Source organism: Monodelphis domestica, chromosome 2 (assembly GCF_027887165.1).
Source record: "Monodelphis domestica isolate mMonDom1 chromosome 2, mMonDom1.pri, whole genome shotgun sequence".
Taxonomy (NCBI): domain Eukaryota; kingdom Metazoa; phylum Chordata; class Mammalia; order Didelphimorphia; family Didelphidae; genus Monodelphis; species Monodelphis domestica.
This window is the reverse complement of record NC_077228.1, coordinates 192,503,423-192,525,695: the sequence shown is the minus strand read 5'-3', so window position 1 is coordinate 192,525,695 and position 22,273 is coordinate 192,503,423. Positions and strand designations below refer to the sequence as shown.

At 40.5% G+C, this 22,273-nt stretch overlaps 3 protein-coding genes across 5 annotated transcripts in view; 1 reads left to right on the top strand and 2 right to left on the bottom strand.

Moving 5' to 3' along the window:
• Positions 1 to 827, bottom strand: part of MRPL27 (mitochondrial ribosomal protein L27) — a 7,235-nt gene extending 6,408 nt beyond the window's left edge. The window contains exon 1 of the mRNA XM_001376224.4: positions 801 to 827. Coding sequence (XP_001376261.3) covers positions 801 to 827 — 27 coding nt within the window. The remainder of the gene's footprint in view (positions 1 to 800) is intronic.
• The window catches only part of EME1 (essential meiotic structure-specific endonuclease 1), a 9,228-nt gene extending 922 nt beyond the window's left edge, over positions 1 to 8,306 (top strand). For all 3 annotated transcript variants that reach the window (XM_007505751.3, XM_056816661.1, XM_056816660.1), the window contains exons 2-9: positions 1,146 to 1,932; positions 2,009 to 2,136; positions 5,709 to 5,798; positions 5,889 to 6,001; positions 6,190 to 6,322; positions 6,600 to 6,715; positions 7,148 to 7,337; positions 7,649 to 8,306. In XM_007505751.3, the coding sequence (XP_007505813.2) occupies positions 1,170 to 1,932; positions 2,009 to 2,136; positions 5,709 to 5,798; positions 5,889 to 6,001; positions 6,190 to 6,322; positions 6,600 to 6,715; positions 7,148 to 7,337; positions 7,649 to 7,825 (1,710 nt within the window). In that variant the 5' untranslated portion in view covers positions 1,146 to 1,169 and the 3' untranslated portion in view covers positions 7,826 to 8,306. The remainder of the gene's footprint in view (positions 1 to 1,145; positions 1,933 to 2,008; positions 2,137 to 5,708; positions 5,799 to 5,888; positions 6,002 to 6,189; positions 6,323 to 6,599; positions 6,716 to 7,147; positions 7,338 to 7,648) is intronic.
• Positions 7,613 to 22,273, bottom strand: LRRC59 (leucine rich repeat containing 59). Its single transcript, XM_001376253.4, has 7 exons — positions 21,701 to 22,273; positions 20,259 to 20,318; positions 15,673 to 15,831; positions 15,424 to 15,528; positions 13,094 to 13,166; positions 10,789 to 10,965; positions 7,613 to 9,978 (listed from the first exon to the last, which is right to left on the bottom strand). Exons 1-7 carry the CDS (start codon positions 21,803 to 21,805, stop codon positions 9,734 to 9,736), a joined length of 924 nt encoding a protein of 307 aa, XP_001376290.1. The 5' UTR covers positions 21,806 to 22,273; the 3' UTR covers positions 7,613 to 9,733.

Sequence of the window (22,273 nt, the reverse complement as noted above, 5' to 3'; positions counted from 1 at the left end):
AGACCCAGTTCTTGGTAGAACCATAACTAGAACTTTTGTCTTTTAATTCCGTGTCCAATTCGCTGTTTCCATCAGAATGGACTTGCTTCCTGATAAGAACACTCAGCAGAATCTAAGAAGCAGCCTGAACTTAGTTGGAGTCAGGAACATCTGTATTCAAATCCTATCTCAGATACTTTACTCTCTGTAAATTGAAGGGGGTTTTGGTTTGATGGCCTTTCAACCCACTTCCAGCCCAAATCATAAACAGCATTTCATAACTGGAAGGGATTGTAGAGATCACCTACTCCAAAGACTCTCATTTGATTATGAATAAACGGCCAAACAAAAACTTGAAGCCGAGTATTTGCAGATGCCAGCCTGACTTCCCACCTAGCCTATTTGATGTCTGCTGCTTCCTCCTCTTGATGCCTTCAGTCATAAAATCACAAAATTAAAAAAAAAAATTTCTGTTAATACTTTTAAGCATCATTCTCACATCCTAAAAATCCTTCCATGTAATGTAGTTACATTTAAGCAAAACAAATCAACACTCCTGAGATTTAAAATTGAAAGAGGCTTTATGTATCTAACCTCATATTACAAAGGAAGAAATAGTTTATAGAGGTGAAGTGATGAGAATAGCAGCAGAGCCAGAATTCAAACACAAGTCTTGGTGACTTCCAAGTCTGTTGCTTATTCCACTATACCACATTACCTGATTCTTAACTCATCCTTTAAGGCATACACCTTGACCTTCCCCTGATGCCACTAGTTTCCCAAGATAGGCTGCATTAGACAGGTGTCTTTTCCCTTCTCACTAAATTGTAGATTCCAGTGCCATCCATGATTAGAAGAGCTTCTTTTGGTTTAGTGGAAAGGACCTAGGTCTTACATCCAGAATGCTTGGGTTGGAGTCCTGATTGCTGTTTACAAACCTAGGTAAATGTGAGCAAAATTATTTCAACCTTCTGAGTCTCAGTTTCCTTATTTGCAAAGTCGGTATAATATTACTAATATTGCCTGACTTCATAGGATGGTTGTAAGGAAAATGCTATGTTAAATACAAGAGTGCACACACATCAGAAAGGAGAGACTTATTATTGTTCTGACAATGAGTAGGGCACTTATATTTTTATCTCCCTCACACACTGATCTTTTTGCAGGGAATATACCTCAACAGCTTTTTAATGATGGGTCTGAAAAAGCTACCACTGGATACAAGTGAGAGTGACTCTGAGGAGTTGCCAACATTTAACTTTCTGACACAGAAGCCATCTTTATCAAAGAGCAGCCAAGTTCTTGTAGGCCACAACTCAAATGTTGAGTGTTCCTCTTCTTCAGGATCAAAAGAGCTGTTGACTGTCCAAGAGACAGGCAGAACTATTTCTCCAAAAGAGACAGTTACAGTGCTGAGCAGTGAGAGTGAAGAGGAAGAGGAGCTTATTCCCCTGGCACAAAGACTTCAGACAAATCATTTTTCTAAGACGCACGAGTCAAACCATCAAGACTCAAGCTCTCAAACTAAATGTGCCTTGGACCGTCCATACAACAAAGGAACCAGAGGGGGGTGGGGACAACAGTCCTTTCCAAAGGCTCTTGTTCTCTGTAATTCTTCCTCAGTTAAAGATGCTTCAAAGAAAGACAGGAACATTTTTATTGAGGAAGAGCCACACAGTCCTCTTCCAACCTACTCATCTGTCTTCCCTGTCCAAATTAGAAGTTTGTCAGTTGCAGAGGAAAGTTCAGTGCTTTCTCCTCCTCAGAAAAGAACCAAGTACACTCGGAAGGAGAGGGGGGAAAGTTGTCAGGGTCCCCTTAGGACCCAAGGAAAATGGAAGGAAACCGAGGAGAGACAGCAAGAGAGAGAGAGGAAGAAAGCACTGGCTAGCATGCTGAAGGCACAGAGGCCAGATGAATGTCTGAAACACATCACAGTTGTGTTGGATCCAGGTACTTTTGCCATTTCACTTTGAATTGTCTACTCTCTTGATCCTGCCTTGACAGTAACCTTTGCAATTTGCTATAGTTCTCTTACAGCTTGATGGTGGTGGCCAGATGCTCAGTGCTTTGCAGGCTATGGAGTGTCACTGTGTGATTGAGGCACATACTATTCCATGTAGCATCACTTGGAAGAGGAGAGCCATCCTGTCTCAGGTAAAGACTTTGCCAAAGACATATTCTTCCCAGAGTCCCTTTGCATAGAGAACCTCTGTCTCTCAAGTTTGTCTTTCACATTATTTCTCTGGCCTCTCCACCCTTTTCCTTTCTCTTTCAAAGAAGTATAGGAGACAGAGAGCTGGCCTTAGTCAAGAAGACCTGATTTCAGGTCTCACCTCTGATGCCCTTCCTGATGCTTCCTGGGGCAAGTCACTTAACCCCATAATTAACCTCTCACTTCCCCTAACAATTCTTTAAAAATATAAAGATGAGTTGCTAGTCTACTTTGGTGAAAGTTATTTGCTTGCCTGATTTGTCTATACCAGCATTGGCAAACCTTTAGAGATGTGTCCAAACTACTTTCAAGCCACCTGTGAGCCCCCTGCATTATCCCAGGGTGGAGAAAGTGCTCATATTGGTCTCCTGGACAGAGAGGCGGAGCATGCAAAAAATGTCCTCAGGTGTGGTGGTGAGGGAAAACCAAGCAGCCCCCTGTGCTGCCAGTGCACTGTTGCCACATCTTTGCCAGCATGGGTCTATACCAATGAAATCTAGCCTCTCCGATTAGCAAACATTTAGTAAGCCCTTACCCTGTACTAGATACTATGTTAAGAACTGGGGATAGAAAAAAAGGCAAAAGACAGTCCTTGCCCTCAAGTAGTTTACAGTCTAATGGGGAAGACAACATGAAAACAAATATGTACAAAGCAAGCTCCATACAGGATAAATAAGAAAATAATTAAAAGGGAAAGCACCTTTGCTCAGCAGCACAAGTTGTAGGTGCAAAGGCCACAAATGGCAGGAGTAATCCCAGGTTGAGGCATAGTCAACAAAAAGGGGGGTAGGGATACAAAAGAGGAGGCCAGTGTAGAGTTGAATTGGTTCACTAAGGAAGAAAGATGGGGAGAAGAGGAGAGAGTGGCTAGTCCGTGGCAGATGACCTGGGAGAGAATTGAGGTGTCAAGGAATTGAAGGGCAACAGTGTGGATAAAGAGTATATCTATATATGAGGGAGGTGAAATATACAGAGGGAGAGGTGAAAAGCCAGTAGATTTAGTCAGGTAAGGGGATTTCAGAATCCTTGAACATGGAGGAAGCACATTTGTGAATGAGGGCAAGATGGAGTATGAGTATCTTTTGGAGATGGAGGAACTAAGCAATTAGGGTATTTGAAGGAGAATCTCAGCATATTTGTTGAAGTTCCCTAGTATGAAGGCAAGAGCTGGGGAGGAGAGAACTCTTCAAGAAAGGAAGGGAAGTGACCTGAGTGTCTGTAGATAACAGCTACCAGGATTTTGATTGGATGGTAGATATAAATAGCATGAACTTTAAAGAGATACTGCTGAGTGATGGAGAAAGGGGGAGATCTTGGAAGTGGCAATGGGGAGTAAGTAGTATTCTAATGCCTGCCTTGACCAATAAACTGAGGAGAATGAACGAAGGTACGGCCAATACTAGGAAGGGTGCCCAGGGAGGCTGTGTCATCTGGAGTGAACCAGGTTCCAGTAAGAGCTAGAACATAGAGGAGAGGAAAAATTTTAAGGTGAGATGTTTGTTGCCTATGGGAAAACCATTCTAGAGCGAACATTGGAGGTGAAGTCAGGATGAAATTTTGGGTTGGGAAGGTCGGAGGGTTGGGAGTGAGGAATCAGGAAGTAGGGGGTATACAATGGGTTTGGATGATCCACAGGAGTTCCAGGTTACTGAGATGGGAAGGGTATAGCCAGGTGTGAAAAGTTCATCACTGAGTTTCCTACTATAGGTATAGCTATTCCATACTCCTTTCTTTATATATAGACAGATGGTATGTGTTCTAGGTGTACACGTCCCCATCTGACTCATTTTCCTGCTTTCAACAAGCTTTTATTAAAGCTCAATGGCAACTAATTAGTCTAAAGGAAAATATAATGTAATTTGTCCACCAGGAGGCACTCTACTCCAGCAATGGAACATGGAGCTTTCCTAGAATATAACCAATGCTTATGCAAAAGAACTCTTTTCCCCACTACTTTGTGACTGAGCAAATTATTTTGTCATACTTGCTATCAAATTCAAAAGTCAATCTAGGGAAAATTAAGTGGAATATTGTATAAGGATCATGGGATTTTGTGTGCCTGCATTCCATCATGTGTAGGAAATTCCTTTTGTCCAACCAACTCAGTATTTCATATCATTTCACAGGCAGGCAGTTCACAGTTTCCATATACTGTTATGGTACCAAAAAAATTAATAAAGAACATGTAAAGAGCCACCCAGAAAGCAGTATTTCATGCTTTTCCCAGGTAGTGCAATGTTTAGGAGCAAAAGTTATAAATCTGGTATTTCTGTTAGCCGGACCAAAGTACAGTTATAAGTATGGGAGTGGGAAATGTATTCTTCTTCCATCTCATCAGCTGAGATAGCACCCATAAACTACCCATCCAGACACTCCAGAATCAGTGTCTGATCCAGATCTGCTCCAGGCAGTACCACATCACAGTAGCCCCTAAAATCATTTTCTCTCCATGCGTGTTTCTCAGCTCCCATGCTATCCCAGTCACAGCTGATAGTTTTTTTTTAAATATATATTTTATTTTATCATTTCCAAGCATTATTCATTAAAGACATAGATCATTTTCTTTTCCTCCCCCCCACCCCCCATAGCCGATGTGTAAATCCACTGGGCATTACATGTTTTCTTGATTTGAACCCATTGCTATGTTGTTAATATTTGCATTAGAGTGTACATTTAGAGTCTCTCCTCTGTCATGTCCCCTCAACCTCTGTATTCAGGCAGTTGCTTTTCCTCGGTGTTTCCACTCCCATAGTTTATCCTTTGCTTATGAATAGTGTTTTTTTCTCCTAGATCCCTGCAAATTGTTCAGGGACATTACAGCTGGTAGTTTTTAAGATGGAGAAATCTCTCTTGGAAGGAAAAAATGACCTTCCCTCCACATTCTTCAGTTAGAGACAAACTACTAGGATTTTAGAACTCTAGGGTGCCTTACATTAGGGGGTCATCCTCCCTCCATTTCTAGGACAATTGCTCACTCCATTTGCAAAAGCTAGAAACCCCAATGCTATATATTAAAATCCATCACTCTACCCTATCTTCCTTCCTTTGCCTACTTTTCCACTTCATAGCCTTGAACACCACAGAGCTGCCTCTGCAGCTAGGAGTAGCAACCAGCTGTGGGTCACCTAAAAGTAATAGAGTCCTAGTTATAGGAATGTAAATTCTTTGAGAGGGACTCCTGAGGATTATAGGGAAACCTGGTCAATATTGGGAATGCAGGAGAGAAAGGGAGAAGGAACAGGCTTTGCCTGGAGATCTGAGTTCTGAGACTTGGCAGACATGAGGGTAATTTCCAGGAGCATTTATAACAGGTCGTGTAAGCAAGTGGTTACTTTTGCAAAGGCTTAAGTGGTGAATACAGACTGTGCACTTAGACATAAGAAAAATGTATGGCTTATATTTAGATTAATATATGAAAAGTTGATAGAGGACTTTCCTGCTAGTGAGATGGCCTCTCCCAGAAACTTCTTCCCTACCAGCTGCTGATTCATGCTATATTCTGTCCCCTTGACAGGCTGGAGAGGGAAACTTGACAGAAGAGCCAAACATTCTGGTCCTGCTCCAAGAAAAGCAATTTATGACTATGATCAACAATTCAAAGCAGGTTGGCAAACAGGGAACAATAGAATTGTAGGAATAGCTGAAGTAATCATTGTGATCACAAGAATAATTTCCATTCCTAACTCTTATTTAGGACAGCCCTGAAGAAGGGAAGGAAACTTTGCTGAACTTTGTGACTTGGATCACAGCAAGGACATTAGGGAAAACCCTGTCACTGGCAGTCGTGGAACAGGAAAAAATTTTCAGGTTTGGATTTTCCCTAGAGTAATTTTATAAAGGGCCAAGTACCTGAGATTCTCTGCTTGACCAAAATCCATCAATATGTGTTGCTGTTCTGGTGTATGGTATCCCACTACCCAACAAAAGGAGGGAGTTTCTTGGTTATTCCAGGCATGGTCTAGAGCAGCCTCTCATCTCCTTTCTCTTTTTCCTAGCTCTCAGAAATCCCAGAGGAAACAAAAACAGGGAATGGTACACAGAGGTCAAGCCAAGGGGAAGGTAGATCAGAGGGGATCAAAAGAGGATAGAGAGTTTACTCCAACTCTTTCCCGAGTAGAAGTAGAAAGGGTAAGTAGAGCTACCTCTTCCCTAAGCAATGCTACATACCAAGTAGATACCCCTAATTACATTTGTGGCATATTTGGCATGTACATATCCTTGGCAGGATATGACATTTGAACAGTTTTTGCTACTGAGGTTCACTTAGTTCTGAGGATCCATGTAGGGCTTTACAGGTAGCAGAGGGGTACTCTGGATGATTTTAAATGACAGTGAGAATAGGCTGACGTATACCAGGTTTTAATTTCTGTACTCCAAATTTTATCATTGCTCTTGTGCTTTCAAGGCTTTGGTAGAGTTGCAACTTCACACAGAAACCCAGATCAGAATCCTGAAGAGCTGGAAGGAGCTATCTGACTTTGTCTGTATGTTCACCAAGGCTGTGGCTGAGGCACCCTTCAAGTGAGTGATAAGGACAAACTCCATGCCTGTTTTTTATCATTATAAAATGCCCCCTTTCAATGATCTTGGCTCTAGTGCTCTTCATCTTAAATGGAGAACTGACATTGCACAAGCTGACGTGACATTTCTAGAGTACTCATAAGCCTGTTATTAGAAATTCACTGTAAGCTCCCTTTTGTGTTTGGTATCAGGTCACCATTTGTCACTTACATCACTGATGCATTTTATGTAGAGAATCTAAGATCTCTGGGGAATAAATTCATCTGCATTCCTTTCATCTATTTTGAGTATGGATTTCCCATGAAGTAGTTACTAAGGTAGTCAAACCCCAGAAAAATGAAAATCTCTTTAGGGTGAGGAACTAGGGAAGATAGCTTTTCTAGCTAACTCCCTTTGGACTGTTATCTTATGTTCACTTATTTTTACCTGTAGGAGATCTTGGGATCGGACTAATTTTTCCTTCTTTTTGGAGAGTGATTGGGCTGGAGGGGCAAAGGTGGACTCTTCTGGTAAGGGACTTGCACTCGTCTGGAGGAGGCAGATTCAACAGCTGAACCGAGTTAGCCTAGAGATTGCCAATGCAATTGTAACTGCCTATCCCTCACCACAGATCCTTCTAAAGGTAAGCCAGCTGTACCTACATGTAGCACCAATATCATCTTTGCTGGCAACTTTTGCTGCCTTCTTCATGAATGAAACTTTTCAGTTTACCATTATAGTTGAGATTTTAAATTATGGTTACTTTTTATCCATGTGACCTTGTTAATATCACTGAACCTCCTTTGCAAATTGTGGGGATGATTATAAAAGTTGTAGGTCAGAAATAACCAGCTTGCTTTGGAGAACAAAGCCTCTTTTCCCACAAAAAAAAAAAAGCACAGTTCTCAGCTACTGAGATAAGGGCTAATTATCTCATTTATTGGGTTTTTTTAGGCATATCAGCAGTGTTTATCCGAGCAAGAATGTCACAATCTACTTGCAGACATCCAAGTGCGCCGAGGAGAAGGTGTAACATCTACTTCTCGTCGAGTTGGACCAGAGATCTCTAGGCGCATCTATTTTCAGATGACCACTTTGCAGCCAGAACTCATTCTGGATGGCACAGAATGACTCCTAATCAAAATTGATGGTTGAAAATACTCTAATATCCTTTTGTAGGAATAAATGGGAGCAGTGATCCTGTCAGTTCAACTTCATTTCCCTTCCTGATGGAAGCTAACATGACTAAATATAGGAGGATGATCCAGAGACCTGTCCCCCATTGTCAATTTATGAAATCCTTCCCTACCCAACAAACTAGGCAAAAAGTTAAATCTACATGCAAATGGATCAAAGATATCCCACAAGACACTTATTTAATAACAATTATAAAAACCTAAAAACTGTCCATTATAAAGTTTAGGAAATTCTAACAATTGTGATTGGAATGGAAAGTTAAAGCTCTTAGTGGGTTCATCTGTGGGCTTGCTCACTATAACCAATTCCCTCACCTAACATGGAATGGTAATACCTATCATCTGGGCAGGGGGTGGATCACGGTATAACTTTGTGTACTTAGTTATGTGCTTATACAATAAAGTAATTAGAAAAATGGTCCCAGTGCCTGAAGGGAAAAAAAAAGTCATTTTTTACTACCACTTGTGCAGTGTTTCAAATAGAAATAGTGAAAATAGGAAATAAAAATCATTTCTCAATGCTAGGAGAGCCCTTACAGGTAGGCAGAGTTCCCTATCACTGTGCTAAAACACTTGGTTTTATCTCTGGGATGGTTGGTGGTGTTTTCCCTTTGCTGTCCCAGTTTTTCTTTTTAAAACGGGAATTTTTCCAGTGAATAAGCATCATCAAGGGGCAAAGATTATCCCTTTCTCCCTGAGAAAAAGACCTAAAGCGAAATTAACCCCATATTTAATCTAGCTTAAACTGGCTTTGAGACAGCTCTGGCTGGCTTTAAGAGGCAAAATTTTAAATTTTGCACAGTATTGCTTATATCCTACCTCATAAACCTTGTGCTAAGAAGCAGGGGAACAGAAACTAAACTTGTTTATAAGTCTTAGTCTCAGTAAAGCAGCATCTACTCCAAGAATGACGCATGCTGCAGATAATCTGGCTTCTTTTCTTGACCTCTAGATAAGCAGCGACAAAAAGGTTTCCTTTTCTATTATAAGGATGACTCTTCAGATAGCCCTGGTTTTCTGGAAGTGGCAGGAATGTAAAAGTTAGCATGAGCTACAACAAAGGCCTATGGCAGGCTAAAAAAACTAGTTCTTGGTCACCACTGATCAGTCAAAGGTGATTTCTTTCTTCGGTGCTAATAAGCCAGGCCATATCTAGCCTCCTGAGAGTTTGGATATGTTGAAAAGTTTCAACACTGGATTGGGACAGATGGATTCAGGCTTTGTCACTGCTTAAGTCACTATAAAATCAAGGGGTTAGACTAAATGGTTGCCAAGACCCAATCTGGCTATCAAAAAATCCATTATTTCTGTGGTTACCAAATTGCTTTAGTGTCTGATATATAAGAAAATAGGTATTTTATCTCAATGGCAAGTTCTACATGTTGTCTCCTGATCTGGTTTTTGTCGTCAGTGAGATCCTGGCCCAAGAAGTTATGAGTGGATAGGTTTGTGACATACAAAAATATAAATGTGGAGACAGCTGACCATTTAGTAAAAATATGCCTCACCTTTACATAGCTTTGGATACCTGGATTAGAAAAGAGGGGTATTCATCTCCTCCCCTCCAGCTTATTCCTTTAAACATGCAGACTACTGCTCCCCCCACCCCACCCCCACCTTCCCATTTTCTAAATCTAAAGGGAACAGAATCCTGCATAAGGAACAGAGGCAAGTTCTAACATAGATCTCCTAGGACATAAAAATGGGTGTCTCAGGTACCAATTGAATGCCAGTTGGTGGTGATAAGTAGGTCCAATGCTATAAAAGGTAATGTCTGGCAGAACACAATTCCATAGGAATCCTGGCTCCACAGACGATGAGGCAGCAGATGCTGATAATATACTTATTGCTGAGAGTTTGGCTGTAAGACTCGCTGCAGGATTTCATGGCTGCGAAGCCCATGGATGACATTCTCATAGATGGTGTTCACATTGATGCAAAAAGGCTGCCACTGTAGATCTGTCACCTGACAGGCAACTAAAACTCCTGTGGCACTGAGAAGCACCATCAGCAGCAGCTTTAAGAAAGCCCAGGACCAAGAGTGCTTTTGAGGGCGAGACTTCACAGAGCGGGAACCAGACTTGGCCTCTGAAATAACAAAGACATATTAGATGAAGAAGGCCCTAGTGGACAGATCCTCCACAGTCTTTCAGAATGTACCAAATCGCATTCTGCCAGCCCATTCATAAAACTAGCCTTATAAAAAAGTACTTAAGATTGTTTCTGGGACAATCTGACTATATTCAAAAGAACCAAAACTCAACCTTCCCTTTATACGACAGTGTATTTAAAAATAAAACAAAACCAAAAAACACTTTACCTTCTGTCTTAGAATACTAATTATCAGTTCCAAATTAAATGACCTGCCCATGGTCACACAACTACAAAGTGTCTGAGGCCACATTTGAACCCAGCACTTCCCAGGCCTGGCTCTACCCAGTCACTTGGCTGCCCCAAAGGGGCTTATTCTTAACAATGAATACATACTTAAACAAAACCTGTTCTGTCTTTAGTATCAATTCTAAGACAGAAAAGCAGCAAGGGCTGGGCAATTGGAGTTAAATGTCCAGGGTCACATAGCTAGGAAGTATCTGAGGTCACATGTGAACCCAACTCCAGGCCTGGCTCTCTATCCACTGTGCAACCTAACTGCCCTAACAGGATCTATTAATTAATACCCCAAGGTAGAAGCTAACTGATGTAGCAGAGTTTGGGGAATCTTGGTCTGGATTATCATATAGAAAATGTTATTTCCTAAAGCAGCAGAACTTTATCGTGTTTCCAAACTTCAATTTACATCATATCAGCTGAATAGTTTGTAGGCTCAATGATTCCTGCTTCTGAACATAGAAGACAACTCTCAACTATCACTTTCATTAGAAAGTTGTAACAACATACTTGCAGGCTGATGTGTTTCCTTCTTGGGTTTTTTCTCTTGTTCCTTCTTATTAGCTGCTTTGACAGCATCATACTCCTTTCTCCGACGTTCCTTCTCTTCCGCTTTCTCCTTCTTTCTCACTTCTCGCTCTTGGGCTTCCTTGGCCCGTTGTTTGGCCTCCCGCTTTTTCTCTATTTCTAAGAATAAGAGAAACGTTTACTTTCTCCTCTATTGGCATAATGGAAACTGCAGGTTTTGAAGTTGTAGCTCGGCCACTTTTATGCTTGTTGTGCAAGTCAAAACTTCTTGCCCTTCCTTCCTAAATCTATAATCAAAACACTGTTCTTCCCCACAAACCTATCCCAATTTATCCCAACAGGGAGAAAATTTCTTCAGGGTATGCTTTCTAATTACAAAGACTGGACAATTTCAGTATTCTTTCCCTCTGTGTCATGGGGCAGATAAGATAAAAAGATTAACTCCCATCTTTTCCAGGACACAATTTTTTACTATAATACAAATTATAAACTGCTTGCTAAATTTTCATCAAGGCATTCCTCATCTCAATAGCAAATGACCTGGGAATGAAATGGAAATATGAGGATATTATATATAGTAGGGGTACAACATGAAAATAAAATGTAGCTACTGATCCTTAAAGATGAATTAACATCTAAGCCAGAAAGTAAGACAACATCCATAACTATTAGGGAAAAGAGAGTTCTGAACAGAGAAGCAATATTTGGAGAGTTCTAGTTTTCTCAAAGTTGAGGAACAGATGAGAAATATGTAAAGAAGTCTGCTGAAAGAAAACTGAATGCTCCTGTTTAAAATTAAAGAGGTTGGATGTGTGCTGTCCTTTATATTGTGATGTACTGACTTATAAAGTGAAAGTTAAATTTGAAATGACTTTTAAAAAAATTTTCCATAAAGTTTACTAATAATCACTTGAAACAGAAAAAGTAGACATGTAGAACCAGGTTAGCAACCCAGGAAGGGAGGGGATGAAACTCCCTCTACATAAATGGAGGAAGATGGCATTAAATGATCTAGAAAGCCATAAAAACAAGGCTAACTTTTCTCCCCTGTAATAACTGTTAGGATCCATGCATGAACAAATAAATCATGTAAATATTGTACATAAACCCAAAAGCTAACTCTTATGAATAATATGCTCATGTACCAGACTTGTGGACGTGGTTCTTGTATTTCACATGATTTTCTTTCTTTCTTATGAATGGAAAAATTTTATTTAATTAACTAATTTAGAATATTTTCCCGTGGTTATATGGTTCAAGTGTCGTCATCCCCAGTAGTCAATGAGAAATTCCACTGGGTTTGACATGTGGAAATGACTTCTTTTATGCTATAATTTTGGATTTTGGTCTAATATTAACATCTCAAGACCAGCATGAAATGTTTCAAACTGTATCTTACAATTATCCAGGCTTCAAATAATGAACCAATCATAGTTCAAGTTTATTTTTAAGTTGGTTCCCTGGAATACAGGACACTTCCCCATAGAAACAATAGAGGTTAAATTCTGAGGTGGCCAACAGAAGCCTATCTTATCTTTTCAGTCTCTACCAAAACTCAGCCACCCAAAAAGAGAGGGTTCTGCCAATAAGGAAGAACCATCCCCCCCCCCCCCCCCCCCATCTCAGAAGCACTTTGTATGTAAGGAAGTTAACTTTAAGGCCCCAGTACCAGAGAATGCCTGTAACTGTGTGCTAAAACATATACAACCCATGTCCATTCATAAAAATTCTTGATATGGCACATTAGGAATCATTCGTCCACTTCTATTTTCTCTGTTGGTTTCTAGCTTCTGATATTCAGAAAATATTACTTTTGGTAATGAGATCTATTACTTAAGTTTAAGTTGACTTTAAGACACATGACTAGAAAGTCTTAAAACCAAAAACTTCCAAAATTCATACCCCCAAACCCAGAAAAGATTAATCTCATCTTTGAAGCTTTAACCCCAGGACCGAAGATCACTGCTAACTAAACTAGTCCACAAAACAACAACAGGCATCAGATCACACTCAGCATCATTTCACATCCCATTTAGGCAGGCCTTTATACCATCTGTGTGGTGCCATTGTCCTGATGCCTCTCCCCCTACTTTTCACCTCTCTGAAGCAAAACTCCCTTTTCTGGTCACTCTTCCTCTCTCTATGTTGTCTTCTCTAGTAGAATGTAAGCTCCTTATTGGCAGGGACTATCTCTTGGCATGCATATATCTATGCTTGTATTATCCCTAGCATTTAGAATACTTCCTGGGCACATAAGCCCATTCCTTCAAAAACAATGGGTACTCACCTCTCTCGGCCTCCAGCCGCCTTTGTTTCTCTCGCTCTTGATCAGCCTGAACAACCTTCATGTGCTGCAGAACCTGCCAAGACAAAGGTTAGTACTTTAGCATTGACAAATGAAAAAAAGTGTGGCAAAACCAAAGTGACCCACTGACCACACCTGACATATTTTATGGTTTCCTACCTCTGAGAAGTGCATTTTCTCAACTCTTTCCCTGGGCTAAGCTTGGATATTATAATAATGACAAACTATCAAGTTTTATTGGTCATTATAGCATTGTTTTCCTTGTTCTAACTTCACTCAGCATCAGTCTATATCTGTTGTTCTTAATGGCATTCCTTATATTCCCATGCCTTAATTTATCCATTACTCAACAACTGATGAATACCTTTGTTTCCAATTTTTTGCTACCACAAGAAAGAATACTAATTTTTTTTTTTGGGGGGGGGTCCTTTTGCCTATTTTATGTAAAATATTTTCCCATGGTTATATGATTCAGGTTCTCTCCCTCCCCGCTCCTGGAGCTAATAAGCAATTCAATTGGGTTATAAATGTATAATCACAACCTATTTTCATATTATTAATTTTTTAAATAATCTTTTAAAACCTAAACCCCAAATCATATACCCATATGTACTGTAAATAGCATTCTTTCTCTCAAGTCCCTTAGGATTGTCCTGAATCATTGCATTGCTATTAGTAGCAAAGCTGATTACATTCGATGGTCCCACAATGTTTCAGTTACTGTGTATAATGTTCTCCTGAAAGAACACATTTCTTATTACCCACATACTCAAATTAACTAACCTGGCCCTAGGGATGGGCAAGTAGCATTTTCAAAGTCCTGAGCATTTCACTCATACCACTCAGGCATTTGAGAGCTTATGGAAAACTTAATTCCTATCCTCATACCCTAACCAATTGAGGCTAAATGAGAGACATACTTGATTAATTCACAAAAGAAGAATGAAAAAGTTCAGGCTAGGCGATGGGGGTTAAGCGACTTATTCAGGGTCACACAGCTAGGAAGTATCTGAAGCCAGATCCAAAGTCAAACCTCTTGTCCGTAGGCCTGGCTCTTAATCCACCGGGCCACCTAGCTGTCCCTAGAGGTATTTTTTTTTAGAAGAGGCATTCCTTTTAAACACAACTCCATTTCACTAGACACACCATTATCACTCCAGATAAGCTGATTCACAGATGAAGTTAGAATACCAGAGAGAGAGTGTGTATGTGTAACAAAGATAGTAAAAATTGAAATCTCAAATGCTGTTACAATGAACATTTCCATATTTTGCTGCCACATTAAGTATGATCTTAAAATAGACCAAGGTTTATGACACGACACTTATTTTCAAATATTTTCTAATAACTTGAGTCCTGACATCTCTATACTCTAGCCATACAAAGTAAAAAAAAGGCAGAGATCAGGTAGTCACATGATATCAAGCCCTTTCAAATCCATTTGCAAGTTCCAGGGGCCAGAAAGTTTGCAGAGTACTACACTACATGATACAGAACTGAAACTCATTCAACTGTCTGAAACCTTTTTGGAAAGGAAATACAGTTTACTGCCCGAGTAGGCTATTCAAACAACAGGTGTTTGTTTCACAGGCAGATCTGGAGAAGAGTCAAGCACATTAGCAGAAGTCAGAGTTCAAATTCTCCAGAATTCGAGGTAAAATAACTCTTCCACCCCATTCAGTTCCTATTTTAAGATACATACAATTTAGAGAACTAGGAGGTCCTGAAAAGTCCCTTTTATTGTCTATTATATATTTTATTGTCCACTTGTAAGAATTAATTATCCCAAAGCATTTATTTTAATACCAAAAGAAATGACAAAATAATTCAAGTTATTTAATAGCTTTGGAAATTCCCAAAAGGATCATCAAGGATAAAACTTAAGCCATCATTATAAAATGTAGGATCAACACTGACTGGTAGATATTTCCTACTATACCATTAAGAAATTGGTTAAGTGGGGTGGACTATAAGTCCTTTCAGTGAGAAAGAAATTTAGGACGGTAAATACTGTTTGAGAGATGAGATCCCCAGTGTTTTGATCCTATGATGTTGGCCTTTCCTAGTGATCACAGGGGTTGATAGGCAGACAGTCAAAAAGTGTTTTTATTTCTCCATTTAGTGAAGGACCCATTATAATTATGAAAATAATACCTAACATTGACATATTGCTTTAAGGCTTACAAAGCCCTGTATACATTTGAGTAAGTGCATGTTATGGTTGCCATATTCCTTTAGTCAACAAAAAGGCTTTAAGAGAAAAACAGGAAAGTGTCAAAGACAAGGATGAAATAGAGGGGCCATATCCTTACCCTGATAGCACTCTGCTTACACTGCTTCTCATCCAAGCAATCCCCAGCTACTTTGGCCAGGACAGGATCTAGAGGGTTATCCTTCAGATCCAGCCATTTCAGGTTCTGAAGAGGAGACAAATAAGCAGACCGATTAAGCCAGAACTCACAAACATATTCAGATTCTAACTGACTGAGGCAGCTGAAGTAATTCCCTCTTCAATGTATAAAATATGTTTACCAGCATTTGGTCTTAAAGAGAATTGTTACCTTAAGCTGTGCAAAGCTGACAGGCAAGGTGACAAGCCTATTGTTGAGGAGGTCCAGGTGCTGTAGGTTGACCAGCCGGCCAAAGTCAGCAGGCAGCTGTTGTAGGCGATTTTTACTCAGATCCAGTTTCACCAAATGCGTTAGTCCACAGAAATCAGACTAGAACCCAAACCAAAAAAGATTCTATTCAATTCCACAAGCATTTAGAAGAATATTTAAGCTTTGAACAATCTCAGCCCAAAGAAGTCTATAGGTAAACTTAGCCAAGCCCTTGCACATAGTGTCAGTGAAAGTCATATCTTCATTAAAAGTAAAACAGTATAATGGAAACATGGACATGGAGTAGAGAAAAACTTGGTTTAAATCTAGTCCCTGATAACTATTACCTGTGTAACCCTGAGCAAATAACCTAACCTCTGTTTTTCATTTGTAAAATGAGAAAATTCCATAGTGTCTTATAGGAATGTCATCAACATGAAAGAAAACATAGAGTTCTAAAGCTAAAAGCAGATATTATGATTTGAATTCTGGACTGAAAACTACTAGCACATCAGACACTATTCCTTTTCTTTCCATAGGCACTTACAACCCAAGCATAAATAACTAAATAGGTACTAAACAAGGAAGAGAGGCAGAGACCACTTGGATAGAGAAGGGGACACATGGAAGAACTTTTTCCTCTAAAGCTTCATAAATTCAATTCAAATAAGTAAATACTTACTGAGCATCTAATGTGAGAGGCATAGCAGGACATACAAAAAATAAGCAAAACCCAATCCTTTATTTGTGAATAGTAATTGAAAAGTGCAAAAAAAAAAGGGGGGGGGCATCAGTAAATCATTTTTTAAGTTTCATAGAAAGTTCAGAAGGGAACACAAAAAAGGGTAATTGTTACTACCGTTACATTTAATATATTCTTTTTTCTAAACTTTACATTCTGTTTTAGACTTGATATTAAGTATCAAGTCTAAGACAGAAGAGCATCAAGGGCTAGACAATGGAGGTTAAGTGACTTGCCCAGTTTCACATAGCTAGGAAATGTCTTGAGGCCACAGTTGAACCCAGGTCCTCCTGACTCGAGGCCTGGAATTCTATCCACTGCATTACCTAGCTGCCCCCCCCCCCAAAAAAATATATATATATAATTATAAAATGTAGGCTCAACACTGACTGGTAGATATTTCCTACTATACCATTAAGAAATTGGTTAAGTGGGGTGGACTGTAAGTCCTTTCAGTGAGAAATATATATATATATACACATATACACACACATACACACACACACACACACACTTAAAAAAAATTTTTTTTTTAATTTTGTATTCTAGGGAAAGCTAGGTGGCTCAGTGGATTGAAAGCCATGTCCGGAGACAGGAGGTCCTAGGTTCAAATCTGACCTCAGATACTTCCTAGCTGTGTGACCCTAGGTCCTTCTGCCTTGGAACCAATACAGAGTACTGATTCTAAGATGGGATATATATAGGAGGAGTGGAAGATAAAACTGGGGAAATAGCCTGTAATCCTGCATAAGCCTCAAAGGAAAACTTGAAGTGATGTCCATTATTATGATTCCACTCTCCCATCTCAGTCATCTTTCTCAATACACAACCAATACTTTTGGCGTCCTTTTCACAGCTTACAAAAATTTGTTTCTACATTTAACTTTGCACAATATCATTCTGCACATATTTAAGGGGTTGGACTTCAGTTCCCTATTCCATAAAATGGGATGGTTCATTTCTAAAGTACTTTCCAATCCTGCCAACTGCTGACTAAATATGTGAAAACCATGATTCTGACTTAGGTTTCTATGAGTAGCTATAATAGAGCCTTGAAAAAGGTCTCTGGCATTCAAAGTGAGGAAGTAGAGGGGGAGACAGCTTTGGCAACAAAGTTAACTGTAGATATTCAGCTATTTTCCAAATATAGATTATTTCTCTTTTTTTTGCCTATTACTAATAAAACATCTATATTTTTTGGAGAGGCCCTTTTTGTCTTTTCATTATATATTTAGGCTAAAACTGTAATGATGGAATCACTTGGTTCAAAGGTGATGATTAGTGTTTTGACTCTTACTTTATATATATTGTCATCCAATCTTCAAAAAATCAGTGATACTCTACATCAATCGTGTAATGAAGTGACTATTTTCTTCTCTATTGCCCCACCAACACTGCATTTTACCATTTCAGCTCATTTCTAGGCAGTCTTGTTCTGTTTTCTTATAGATGTAGACATATTAGCCCTATTTCCCAACCCAGCTAAAGTATGCTTTGAAGGCAAAGACCATGATTTTTTTATATCTCCCTTCTGTTTACAAATGCTTATTTAATTTTCTAAGTACTAATAGTTCAGTGCTAAATGTGATGATGGACCTGGCAAATAACCAGATAAGAAATGACCAGGACCTGAACTAGGCTCTCATTTACAGTGATGGAAAGGAAATGGCAGATTTGTAAGGAGTTGTGAAGGACAAAGCAACAGACTGGACATGATGACAGAAAGTGATTAGTCTCGAATTATAGTTTCTTACTTGGACAGCTGATGAACTAGTGGCCAGAGATGAGTCCAAGGCCCAACAATCCTTTCCTGTCCCCACCAAGGAAGCATGTTGTTCCCAAAATACCCTTCTTCCTAGGAACTCAAAGCGATTCACAAAATTGTTTTCATTCTCCTCAACGATGTGAGGCATGAAATATTTTCCTCACTTTGCAAAGGGACAATCTGAGGCAAAAAGAGAATCAGTGACTTGCCTACATTGTAGATAAAGCCAAGAACTAAACCCCAGGTTTTTGTCTCCTAATCAGGAACTTTATCCACTCAGTCTCATATCCTAGAGTCTTAATGCCAAAAAACAAACAAAAAACCATACAGCTCAAGTCACTCTATATCAGGGCTCTCTCATTCTGAAATAAATCAATTTCCTGCAAAACCCACTTTTCTTCATGATTTCCCCATTTGTTACAGCACTATCATCTCTGAAGACTAAAAATCTGTCATCTTTGCCCCATTCCCCCTTAATCTCCTACCTTCAATCACTGAATCCAGTTGTTTTTACCTCCATAAGATCTCTTTTGTGCATCTATCTCTTTCACTGCCAATTGCTAGTTCAGGGGTAATAATTACTTCAGTTCTCCAACTAGACTCTACATTTCAACACACTGCCCCCTTACACAGTGATATTAATCTTCTAAAAGCAAATCCCTAGTCACAAAACAATTCCTATTCAAAACCCTTCAGTAACTACTGCATTATATCAAAACTCCCTCTCTAACTCTCAATACCTTCTGATTTGTGCCCTTGTCTTTACAGTCTAATCTCCCAAAGCTTGCCAGTCTCAACTATATGTATGGCCCAGAACCTTCCAAAAACAGCCATTCAAGCAGACAAGATGTCAAGCACCACGACTCTGACAGCTTTCACTTTGCTATCTGCAAAGATATGGATACTTTTGACCTGCGGACCCAAACTTCCCTCTTCAGTATGCTTCTTATCTTTCAAAACTTCACACTTGTATGGCTTCTCTTAGTTTCTCACCCAGTTCCCAAGAATGGCTTTGATTCTTGGGTCTGCTGGATCTGCCCAGGAAAGCAATTGGTAAAAAGCATTCTTAAACTGGTAGCTTTGATAACCTAAGTCATCTAGAGCCACCCTCTGCTGGCCCCACTCCCCTTACCCTTCCTCTGTCAACCTTTACTGCCAGTTAAATGCATGAATACTAAGTTCCTTTTAAATTCCTCTTCACAAACACATACCTACTACACATACATATAGGCGTACACACACTCTGCACCAACAAAATTACTTTCCTTTTCCTAAAGTTGGCTTAAGAGTCTTCGCTTTTTATATACATGCTATTGACCTAAAATATTTCTCCCAATATTTCTACCTGGCTACCATGCAAGACCTAATACAAATTCCATCACCTCCATGATAAAATGAGTAAGTTATCAATGGAAAAGAAATTAAAAAAAAAGAGGCATTACCATTTGCTTTGCCATGGCACTAGAAAGACCATGAGACCTTTTCACTCAGTTTGCAGCTAAAATCTTCCATGTGTCTTCCTATTAGAATGTGAGCTTCTTAAGAGCAGAAATTTGGCTAATCTATATCCCTGACCTTAACAGAGTACTCTGAACTTAATAAATGTTTTATTCATTCATCCAATTCACATCACCCAAGCCAGAATAGTTTACCTGTCAGATCTCCTTACTCTGAGCTTCCATACCATTCTATATCTTTCTGATTACACTTGAACTAATATCTTGTATTAGTATTAATTTGTGTTATCTTATTTCTCCTTACTAGACTGCAATTTCCATGAAGACAGAAAATATATTTTGTTGTTAGTATCCCACCCACACCAGATGGCATAGGTCTGTACACATTATAAATACTTAATAAAATAATTAAAATAAGACTGTCCTTACCAGTTCTTCCTAGTAAAACCAACTACCAGCCCCCATATATTTGACTGGAGTTATTGGCTCTTCCAAGGATTCATGGTCATAGCACCAGCCAGCCTGGAGTAAGATGCAATCCCCCCATATGCTTGGAGAATCAGAATCTTTTTGTTTATCTTACCGGTAAAGAAGCCAGTTTGTTGCAGGACAGATCCAGTACTGTGGCCTTTGGAAGAGCAGCCTAGGAAGGGAGCAGAGGAAGAAATATAAAATCCATATTTGGTCACAAGCCACTATATTTGGTGACATCTGTTTGTTAACGGAGTATCTTCTGGAGTAAGGGTGCAGGGATAGGTTGGAAAGCACAAAACTAGGATGAAATGCTGAGAAGGCTGAAAAAGGAGAGCAAAATATGAAGCCAACCATCAGTTAGTCACTTAAGTATAGCAAGAGCAAAGTGTGGCTACAGGGCATGTAGTGAAGGGAATACTGAATATTACAACAGAATGTAGGGCTTCAGAACAAGGCAAGATATATCTTTAGTTTCCTGCCAGGGCAAAGGTTTCTGACTTTTTTTTTTTTTGCAAGGACTTCTTTGGCAGTCAGGTGAAGCCTCTAAACTACTTCTCAGAAGAGTTTTTTGTTTTTTTCAAATTTCAAAATTGAAAGAATAAATTTCAGCTAAAGGTTGGTGAAAATAAGGGTGTAGTTTTTTCCATTCAAATTTATGAGCGCCCTGAAATATATCCAACCTCCATTAAAATTTCCCACCCAGTAGTAGACCCAACTCCAACTTGGTTTTGCATGAAATAAGAATGGTTCCTCCTTTGAGTTAAATCTAGAAATAGTCATTGGATTTATGAAATTCTATTCCTAATAAATACCAAAGAATTAAAGAATATTTGAGCTGGAAAGACCTCTGGGAATCATCTATCTACTCTTACCTACTCTGTCTACAGATAGGAAAATGATGCTCAAAAATAAGTGACTTGCCCAAGGTCACAAGGCTAACTTAGTGGTGGAACCAAGACTTGAAACCAAGTCTTTTAGGTCACATATGCCTTTCCCAGTGTATTAAAGCCACTTCCCTTCTCTGGGCTTCAAATTCCTCATCTGTAAAAATGAACAGCTTAATCCTCAACGTCCCTTCCTGTCCTAACATTCTAGGAAAACAAAGGTCGAACAGAGTAACCAGTACAGCCCAACTTTTTCCAGCCCAAGTAATGCCTCCAGGCTACTTAGAGCAGCTGGGATTGCAGAATTCCCAATTGTCACCAATCTTCGGCCACACCCAGGTCCCTAGGAAAGCCTGCTTCTCCAGGGCCTAAGAAAGACAGCAAGCCTCTCCCTTCTCCTACGGTCTCAAGACATCTCACAGAAGGTCGGAGTCGAAGAATACCATCACGTCTCGGCCCCTCATTTTACGGAGAATGAAACTGAGGTCTGAGTGGCTAAGGGGCTTTGCCCAAAGGGCAGAACTGGGCCTGGAAGCGGGGCTTCCGCAGCACCAGCGAGGGGGTAATCCATCCACCCGAAATGACACGTGTCCAGTTTCTGCTCCCAGGGCCCTGGTTCCCAGACCCTCCCGCTCCTGCTACGACCCGGGATGGCGCCCACACTGACCAGCTCCTTGACGGGCACTTCAGTGAGGTCTCCGAGGCTTAGGTCCAGCTCGTTACCGTCCAGCTTGTCGCGCAGGCTAGCCCCCTTGCCTCCGCTCTTAGCCATGGCTCCGGGAGGTGTGGGGAGTGGGGGGGCGGCGGGGGCGAGCGCGGGCTCGGCAGGGGGAGGGGGCGGCTTCCGGCGGCGGGCACGCGCCCAGGAGCTCCGCGAGGCTCCGCGCGATGGCCGTTTAACGGCCGGGGATCCGTTTGCCGGGTACAACCTTAGACAGTCGAGGCCTGGACAATGCCGCGCTCTGGCCTTTTCAACCTCCTTGTATCCGTGGACCCGGCACCGCCACCGCCAGCCTCCGCCTGGGATACCGTGGCCGGCCGCCGCTGCCCACTAGCCTGTTCCCGCCTCCGTCACGGCCGCCGCCAGCCACTTCCGTGTCCACGTCTTCCCTCCGGGAGAGATCGAGGCGCCTCGGGTGGGGCCAGCGAGATTCGCGCGTGCGCTCTCTCAACCTGCCGCCCCCTAGTGCCTCGGAGGCTCCCGCGGGGTGCACGTGAAATCCCAGCTCGCCCGCCCCCA